Here is a 10,343-nt window from a genome sequence, read left to right on the forward strand (position 1 = left end):
TATTGAAGAAATTGTGTTTTTTTTTTTTTTCAGGTAGTCTAGTGGTTTGAGCTCACACATATTAAATGTGGAGAAGTTGGGTGTTTGTGGTTCGAACTCAGACACATGCATGTAATATGTAATATCCCTACCAACTGAGTTAAGTTTATGGCGATAAGAAATTATGTTTATGCCGTAAAAGAAAGTATTATTGTTTGTAATACAATTAAGCAATATAAAAAAAATCATCTTTACTTTATAATAAAAAATAATTATCAAATTTGTTTCTTTTAGAATAGTGAGAATTCGGTTCTTTTAATGTGTGTTTTTAGAGCATTTGTTAAGGTTCAATAAAAATAGATTTTACTAACACATTATAAATAAAAGTAAAAATATATTTTATTTGTAAAAAATAACAAATTTTAAATTTTCACACGATCGATCCGCTTTGCATTTTCTTTTAGCAAAGACTTGTTTTAATGTAACGAACGAGTGTATGTGGTTGTTTACATAAAGATATTAGAATCTTTTTTCTTTGTCGGATGTAAACCAAGTTGCAAGACCGAGAATGAGCTTTGCAACTTGGTTCCCAATTCTTCGAGGAAGGGGAGGATCCTGAAACAGATCTAATTGCCTTGCCTACAACTTATAAATCTGAAGGAATATGTCGTTAAACAATTCTAACAAAATTATCTTACCGAGAAAGCATGAACCCATAGATGATCTGGAGGTAGCTCGAAATAGAGATCCATCTTAATCGGAGTTAAGAAGCTACCATTCTAACATAAAGGGAGACCTATTTACTAACACTCCTTAAGAAGTTAAACACTCCTTACTTTGACTTTTTAACCTCAAAAGGCAGACTTCAAATCTTACTTGAAACAATTGTAGTGTAATCATTATTACAACTTAATTAATGAAAAAATCTTTAAAAAAAATAAATTAAAAAAATTGTTTAAAACAAATTTTTATAAATGAGATATTCATCCAAAGACCAAGGGAGTAGAAGACAATAATACGTGTGGTGCTTGTGTGCCATTACAAAGACACAGGAATCTGCGGGCCCATATAATGAAGCGGCTGCATCATTTCATTCATGGACCCATCATCTGTCTCCTTTTTCAATTCTTTCTGCATTTTTATTCCAACCCCACAAGATAACAAAAAGATCATTATAATCAGTTTTTTTAGAGGAATTTTAATCAGTTAAATATACCATTATTATAAGTATTGTTTTCCTTTTGAAACTGTACTTTTATACTAAAAATAAACTGTGAAAACTATGATACCTACATAAAGAAACTCCTCTAAAGAAAATAAGTACATTAATATTGAAAAATAACAAATTTATTTTATGCTTTCGTAATTTAAAAAACAGAATAATCTATTTTATTTTAGATACATGACATTAATCTACATCATCAATACTTTTTTTCAAGAATTTAATTGTTATGATTTTTTTATCAAATAAGGCAGTAGCTAAAAATTACTATGAATCCATAGGTGTAAAAATTACACAAACATCAAAATATACTATCTTTTTGTCAAAAAAAAAAACAAATTATATTATGTTAATAGTTTGTGGTTTTTTAAAAGAAAAGATATTAGTGTACTCCCTTCACTCTAAGTTACAGGTCGTTTTGTCCATTTCACATGTATTAATAAATGTAATTAATTGTATAAGAAAAAAGTATATTATGAGTTATTTTACAAAATTGTCATTAATAATTGGTATGGGAAATATAAATTAAACAATTGAAATAAGAGAAAATAATAAATAATTATAGCTATAATAAGATAGGGTCTTGTTAACGAGTGCCCCCAGGGCACTCTTTAAACATGCTAAATTAGGAAGTTATTCTTTAAAAAAGTCAAACAGTTCAATTTCCAATGTATTAAATACACAAGTTTTCATAAAAAAGATACTATTCTAAAATCTTAAAGAGTGCCCCGGGAACACTCGTTAACATTTCCCAATAAAAAAAAATAGCATTAATGTTTCATTGGTAGTGTAAAATGGCTTTTAATTTTGGATGATTTTTTTATTCATTTTCGCTATTTTGTATAAAAATGCTACTCCCTCTATCCATGTATATAAACACTCATTTGATTAAAAATTTATCCCTAGGTATAAGTCCTTTTTTTACAAGGGAAATGTTAACCGGTGCCCCGGGGGCACGGGTTAAGGATATAAAAAAGGAAATTATATAGTATTTAATGCATTGAAATTGTGTAATTAATTTATAATAAAGTCAAAAACAGTTTCCTTTTATGTAATAATTCTCTTTTATGGTATGCTTAACCAGTGTCCCGGGGACAGCTGTTAACAGGACCCTTTTTACAAACTACTAGACAACGTTTATTACTTATTTTTTAAATAAACCCCTCATTAATACCACTATTAGCTTTAGAATGTGAAAAGTCAAAATTTACTACATTTATAAAAGGTATTTTTGGTCATACATAAAAAAAACACTAATTACACTACCAACTTTTCATAATAAAATAAACACACTAACTACACTACCAACTTTTCTTAATAAGAGTGAAAAACATTTTTTAATAAGAGTGAAAAAACAATTTAATAGGTGTTTATATATAGGAGAATGCTAACAAGTACACTTGTTAAGGAAGTTAAATATAGTAGATTTGAATTTGATTCAACAATGTTTTAACTTTTAACATGTTAAATTCAACAATATTTTGCACATGTTATATTAAAGAACAAAAGGAGTACTAAATTGTTATTTTTTTTATAGTGTATTTAATTTGATTTTTCACAACAATTAAATTCAATGAGTATCTATAATTAGAGAAAGAGGAAATAGATATATAAGAACACCAATATTGATTGAAAATTGGGTTAAATATGTTTTTAGCCTTTATATTTTGCGTCCCTTTGAAAAATAGTCGTTATATTTCATTAAATGTTTTTAAAATCCTAACATTTTATCTCCGTGATCAAAATTAGCTATTGTTATTAATTCTCTAACGGAATGTTGTGTGGCAGTTAGTGGGTCCCAATTATTTTTGGGTTAAATATGTTTTTGGTCCCTACATTTTGCGTGACTCTGAAGAATAGTTCTTATTATTTTAGGGATTTTAAAAACATTTATTGAAATATAAGGACTATTTTTCAAAGTCACACAAAATGCAGGGACCAAAAACATATTTAACATTAAAATAATTGAGACCCACTAACTGCCACATCAATATTCCGTTAGAGAATTAACAGCATGAACTAATTTTGATAACAAAGAGGTCCGAATCTCAAAAACAAAGCAACCTAAAGAGAAATTAAACATTCAATCAGATTATTAAACCAGTTAAAGAACATGTAACAAGTATTTTTCTCATATGCAGAAACGGTCGTCCATCTTTTTTTGGGTTACAATATATTCGGCGGCTTGTGGTATCTCATCTGGAGGTGGTTAGGCAATTCCACGGCTGACTCTATGGTGTTACACGATCGTTTCCTAGTTTGCCTCGTTGATCTCATTCATTCTTGAGGCTGATTTGGCTTGCATCTGTTTGGACTATTTTGAAAGAAAGGAATAACCGGGTTTTCAAAAACACGACATCAGGTTTACATGTGCTTTTAAACAAGGTTAAGTTGTTGTCTTTTGTGTGGTTGAAATCAAATTTTGTTTACTTTTGTTTTTTGCGATCATGATTGGTGGTGATACCCTCTCAACCGTATGAGTTTAATTATGTAATTTTGTTTTTGTGGTTTCCCGTTCATCGGGTTCCGTTGCTTATGTTGTTGTATCTTTATAATTGACTTTGTGCGTCTTACTTTAGCATACCTTATGCAAGGTAGACCTATGTTGGTTGGTTAATATAATCTTTTTTGGTTTGTTAAAAAAAAAAAGTATTTTTCTCAGCCTTCACAATAAACCTCCCTCGACATAATATTTTATTTATTCAATAAAAAATATAATATCTTATTTGAGTTATTAAAAGACAATGTATAATATATACAAGATCTAGGGTTCGAATCTCGGACGGAAAAAACAAGCATTTTTATTTTTTGCTAACAGAGAGAGAGAGAGTATTTTTGTACCAAAGAAGAGAGAGAGGGAGGGAGAGTATTTTAATGTGAGATATCACCCTTTTACTCTCCAATTGTTGCATTTTTGTTAAAGCAATTGTTGCATTTTTTTTATTTGTTAAAAAAGATTATTTATTGCCAACTAGATAGACCGACCATGCCGACACACACCAAATATGGAATCTAATTATTTTCAGCTTCTTAACGATCCACCAAATTGTACAAATTTATGTATAGGACTATTGTGTAACACCAATGAGAACATCATTCTGAAACAATCAAGGGAATAAAAAATTGCATGATATACCCTGATTGAGAGGAATTAATCACCCCATGCTTAAACAAATAGGGACCAAAGGTTTATTTTCTATTTTTAGGTAACATCTTTTTTACTAGGATTAAGTAAAGTTTAGTATTATATGCCGATTTCATTAAAATAGTCCTGGTTCGAATCTTACAAATCTGGGATTGGTCTGAAAAATACTAGTTCATGCTTTTGGCGGCGTGAATTTGTCGGCTCCTTAAGATGCCATTGACATAAAATCCTTAAAAAAAAAAATTAAACTTAAATTAGGCAGGCACATGTACCGTGTACGGGTTAGAATAAACTTATATCATTTTCCCGTATTTAAAAAACTTATATCATTTTATTAATGAATAACGATAATGTGTTCGATACAATTTGTTTATTAATATTTGAAAACTATTTGAGAATATGATAACCTTAGTAAATCATGGATTGTTTAGTATGTTTTGTTTCATACAAACTCAATACTAAAATTAACATAATATATTTAAAAATAGCATTATAGTTGTGGATAATCATTCCAAACTCCGTGACATCATGCATTGAGGGATGAAAAACTATCACCCACCTTTTAGCATCAATCTCAAAATTAAAAGGTTCTAAATTTAAATCATGAACCTAATCTAATGCCGATAACAATCCTAGAGCCTCGCCGACATGTATCTCATAAATTGGACTAAATCATTCAGTTTTTTTCAAAACAAAAGTGATTGTAGCATCTATTATACATACTCTTATTCCAACTCTATTTGTTTGTTTGAAAAAAGAACCTTCGATATTGCACTTGAATATTCCGGTAGATGACTTTGTCCACTTCGCATTACCTACTTGCTTCGAGCGGGAAATTGATGTTCTGCGCATCAAACAGGCAACTAGCCATTCTTGAAGCATGGATTTTGCTCGATCTACAACATAAGTTTGAGCATCAATTACCTCATTCAAACTTTATTGTTTCTTTGTTTTCAAATGCTTCAAAGTGCACAACAAAACAAAATTGCATATTCTACTAGCAACACTTGCGGTTGCGGTACCTTAAAAAAATATTTCTTGTTCGTCCCCTGCTGAATCAGATTTGTAACTGAAAATTGATGTTAACAAAATTTGCAGGGTACGTGACTATTTATCTTTGAAAAATTGATATATTTACACAAAATATATCAATTTTGTTAAAAGAAAGATTGATATATTTTGTATAATCAATTTGTGGTCACGTACAAAAAAACACGTTTTGACACCAAAATAAATTTAATATTTATAACCACTATGTTTAAACATCGTTTCTTCTCGCATTTGATTATAATTTTTTTTCTTTTTTGATTTGATGGTACAATTGTTTTGTAAACTTTTGTATAATATTGAAATTTGTACTTTTTTTAACTTTAGCACTTTTTAAACTCTGATTGTCCGTGTATATATCATTACTTTGGCCATTTTTAAAATATATATTTAAACGAGTTGGAGTACTTCATCGGTTTAAAATTACATGTTATAATACAATTTTACATAAATTAATAAAATGTAATTAATGTTATATGTATGTAGAAGAAAAAATGAGACACTTTACGGAAAATATATTTTATTAATGGTATGAGAATGGTAAATTAAAAAAATTGGGAAAAAATAGAGTAATAAACAGTAAATACGTAATAGAGCAAAAAATGTTATACTCCATCCGTCTATGTTGTTTTAGCAAAGAAAAATAGGGTCTCAAATTATAATGTCGCGTTACAATATCAATGATGTATTAATGTTATTCTTTCTATCATATCATTAATCATATATTACTCTATCTTCTTTTAATTCTTTAATTTATCTTTCTCATACTATTTTTAAAGACAATTTTGTAAAACTACTCATAATATCTCTTTGTCATACAAAATTAATTATATTTCTTAATGCATGTGAAATGACCAATGTGTCATATAATTTGGATGGATGAAGTAATTTATTAGAATGATATATAATTTAATGAATAAAACATATTTAATATTTTTTATGAGAAATGCTAACCGGTGTCTTCAAGACACTAGTTAAGGAAGTAAATATAATAAGTATCCCATTGAAAATTAAGTAATAATTTTTCAAAAGTAAAAAAAATGTAATTATAAAATTAAAACTTTTCTTTTTGATTTCTTTAATCAATACATTCAGGACACTGATTAGCACGACTTAGTATTTTTTTTTTTTTGTACTGTTACAATGTAACGAGGCAAAAAGAAAAAGAAAAAAAGAGAGAGACGAAATTAAATTTCAAACTTATCTCTCAAGATGCGAGATTCCATTTCAGGCAGATGACAGTTCTAGTAAGCAGAGCACCTTATATGTGATCATTCCTTAGTTATAAAATATGCACGTATTAGTAATCAACTTTAACACTTGACTCGGTGGTTTTTACTTTGATTATTTGTTTATATTGCATTAATTTGGCTATTTCAAAAATAGATATTTAAACGAATTGAAGTATAGTATATTTTTTCCCTAATAGAATAAAATTGAAGTATATTTATATTTTGAACATAATTCATTAATAGTGTGTTTGGATTGGAAGAGAAATAGTAAAGAGAGAAATAGGTAAGAGAGAGTTTGAGAAGAGAGAAATATGTGAGAAATAGAGTAGATTTGAGAGGTTGTTTGGTATAGGAATAAGAGAAAAGAAATAGGGAAGAGAGAAGTGTATTTTTATAAAAAAGTGATATTATATTTCCTTTGAAAAAGACAAATATATCCTTGATTAAATTTAGTTAATTTTTAAATTAAAATGAACCCATATACTATTTAGTTTTTATCTTTGTTTTTTTAATTTAAAGTAAATACAACTTCTGTCAAAAAAGAAATTTAAAATAAATACAATTTAAACGTCAGATTTTGATACATTTTTAAAATATCAGGTTCTTTATTTTCTTTAATAAAAAAACAACACTTTTTTAGTTAATATTAAAATTATCACTTTACCAGGCATATTATGAGTGGCAAAAGTGATTTTTTATATGGAAAAATCTAAACAGCAAACTCTCTTTTTATATGGAAAAATCTGAACAGCAAACTCTCTCCTGCCATTCCTCACAATTTCTTCTCTAGTTTGAAGAGAAAGTATAATGACATTTGACCCACCATTTTTTATTTTCTCTTCTTAACTTCTCTTCAAACCAAACAAGAGAAGTTTGTTACTTCTCTTCTATTTCTCTCTTCTTTAAATCTCTCTTTCTTATTTCTCTCAAACAAAACAAAGGTTAAATGTAAGTATTATTAATGATTTTTTAAATGTTTAAAAAAGGAATTTTTTATATTTATTAAATTTAAATGAAAAGATTGGAGTTGGAGTATTAGTTTGTTCCACCAAAATTAGAGTTTGGAAATGTGAAAGAAAAAAAGAGTAGGAAAAGGTGGAGACAGAGAAAAGATGGGGGCGCTGAAACATCACGTGAAGACAACATGAAATCCGACAGACACATAGTCAACACGTTTGGGGCCCACCGCCAAACACGCCCGCTTCTGATTCGGTCTCTTTTCGTACGCAGTGTTTTCGCCGTCGGTGCCGCCTGCACTTTAATTAACATTAGTTAATTAATCTCATTTAAATAATCATTTTTTCCTTTTTTAACAACACGCAACACAACAGAACACAGGAATATGAGATTCACACACACACGAGGACCCTTCTCTCTCTATCTTTATTTGGTGGACCTAGCCGCATATAACGCCGTAGGATTAAATTTTGCATTGAGATTCACGCCGTTATCAAGATAAGCCAATCAATACACGAATCACGATACCATTAATCCATTTGATCTCAACCATTATTGACTCTTCTGAACCATTCAGATCAAATACCCACGCTTCTCATCATCAACCTCAAAATGTTCCTTTCTTCTGTTTGCTACTTTGAGACTAATATAATTCAAATCGAATTCGATTCATTAATTGAAGAATTTAAAATTTGTGTTAAACATTTTACTATAAAAGTTGAGATTTTGTTTTATTTTAAGTAGACAATTTCAACAAATTTACAATTAGTGTATTTGTGGTCTAAAATTCAATCCGAAATGAAGATGTAAAGTCATTTGTTTCATTCAAAAATAATTAAATTCACCTAATTAACTTACAATGTTCAATCAAAATTCCCATAGAAGCACAATTGTTTAGTCATTTGATTCACGCAAAAAACCTTACTTTTTTTTGCTGAGGTGAAACAACAAACCTTACATTTAATAAATTTTCTGATAGAAAGTGGAGCCCATGTTGACAATCTAGTGTAGCCAAACATCAATTAAAAATACAACCATTACTACTAGTACTAGTATTCGAAAAGAACAAACCAATCAAAGAACGTTCGTTTGAGAAAAAAAATACCCTAACCTAATTATACTCACAGCGGCGGCAACATTCACATGCTTGTAATCGTAAAATCTCCACAGCCAAATCCAACCGAATACATAGAAACAAATCTGAACTGTACCTTAAAAAAAGTGAACATAAAATATACATATTCTCTACCTAGTGGATAACGTTTGAACTTTGATCAAACAAACAAACTAGAATGAAATCAAATAAAAATGCTACCATAACATATCATAGAGTAATTAACTAAAATTTCAATTCATAATTTAAGATTAATTGCAGAAACAACCATGAGATACTAATAACAAGTTCTCAGTTGCAAAAATTAATAAGGTTCCTTCTTTCAGTTATATTTACAAAGCGTGCTCGTTATCATCATATTCATGAACAAATCTGAGCACCATGTCAGCAACACACTTTGCGTTCTCTCTCTCTTTCTTCGTTAAATATTTTTCACGAGAGTGATTCCGTTCATCAAAATGGGTACTTCAAAAAACGAAAAGAAAAAAAAAAATTAATTTTTTTTTTGCTTATGGGTCTTCAAAATAGATCCAGATCAAGCAACTTCAGGTGGTGGAGGAACATTAAGATCAAGATCCAAGAGTCTCTGACGTGGCACACCTTCATAATCAACAACGGAGGAAGAAGAACCAGAGTCACTCTGCACGGCGGCGCGTCGAAAATCAGCCATGGGACGTTCAAATCCACACATCTCACGACGGCCAACGGTTAGGGCTGTTTCAGCACGTGCGAATGCGTCAAAAAACAAAACAGGACGCGCCACCGGATAGGCCAAGGTAACACCACCGTGGGAGGAGGAGAATGGTGTGAGAGTTAAATCAAGCGGAGGTGGCGACGGTGATTCAAGAGTGCTGCTTTGACTAGGGCTACCGTTGTTGATAATCTCCAACGGCGTTGGAAAATTTGTCTTCGCTTTTGAGCCGCGAAACTCACGTGCCGCTTTGTCGTAAGCACGCGCTGCTTCTTCAGCGGTGTCGAATGTTCCAAGCCAGACACGTGTTTTTTTACCTGGGTCACGGATCTCAGCGGCGTAACGACCCCATGGACGTTTTCTTACACCTCTGTAACGAATCTCTTTCTGGGCTTGAGCCTGGGCTGATGGGTTTGGCCCAGGCCCGGTGGTGGTGTTGGTGATTCTGTTATCTCTTGGAGCCATTGTGAGAAAATTGAAAATTGAAAGTGAGAAGTTTTTTGTTTTTTGGTTTAATGGGAGACAGAATGAACATAAAGAGATTTTTTTTTTTGTGAATTGTGAAACTGAGACAATGTCTGAGGGAAACAAGGGGGAGAATAAGGTGGTTTTATAGGAAAGAATGAGGAGAGAGAAGAAGAAACTACGGCGCGTGCGTGTGTGCGTGACTGCGTGGTGTGAGGAGTTATAAAGCTACGCTCCTTTTAAGCGATTGTTATTTACACAAAACGTGTCTTCTCTAACACGAACCAAACCACTTTTGTTCCAAGCTGCTTGTTTCCCAATCCTCTTTGTCTTTGGTTTAGTTAGTTACTCGAGAGCTTCATTTATTTTTCCTCATTTCCCTATTCATTGTTGTTCTAATCTAGAACCTTTGTTCCCTTCAATTGGACTACACCTAAAAATCACTAGTAGTAAAACATTTTGTAAAAAAAAAAAAAAAGTTGACTAACTTT

The 10,343-nt window shown here is 30.5% G+C and overlaps 1 protein-coding gene across 1 annotated transcript; it reads right to left on the reverse strand.

The window, feature by feature from the left end:
* Window positions 1-8,880: 8,880 nt before the first annotated feature.
* On the reverse strand, window positions 8,881-9,977 carry LOC25487302 (ethylene-responsive transcription factor 4). Its single transcript, XM_013609194.3, has one exon. The coding sequence runs from the start codon at window positions 9,850-9,852 to the stop codon at window positions 9,232-9,234; it is 621 nt and encodes a 206-aa protein (XP_013464648.1). The 5' UTR covers window positions 9,853-9,977; the 3' UTR covers window positions 8,881-9,231.
* Between the last annotated feature and the right edge of the window lie 366 nt (window positions 9,978-10,343).

This window comes from Medicago truncatula, chromosome 2, assembly GCF_003473485.1.
Source record: "Medicago truncatula cultivar Jemalong A17 chromosome 2, MtrunA17r5.0-ANR, whole genome shotgun sequence".
NCBI lineage: Eukaryota > Viridiplantae > Streptophyta > Magnoliopsida > Fabales > Fabaceae > Medicago > Medicago truncatula.

Excerpts from the sequence above, each read along its gene's own strand:
- LOC25487302 (XM_013609194.3), bottom strand. The coding sequence starts at position 9,852 with ATGGCTCCAAGAGATAACAGAATCACCAACACCACCACCGGGCCTGGG.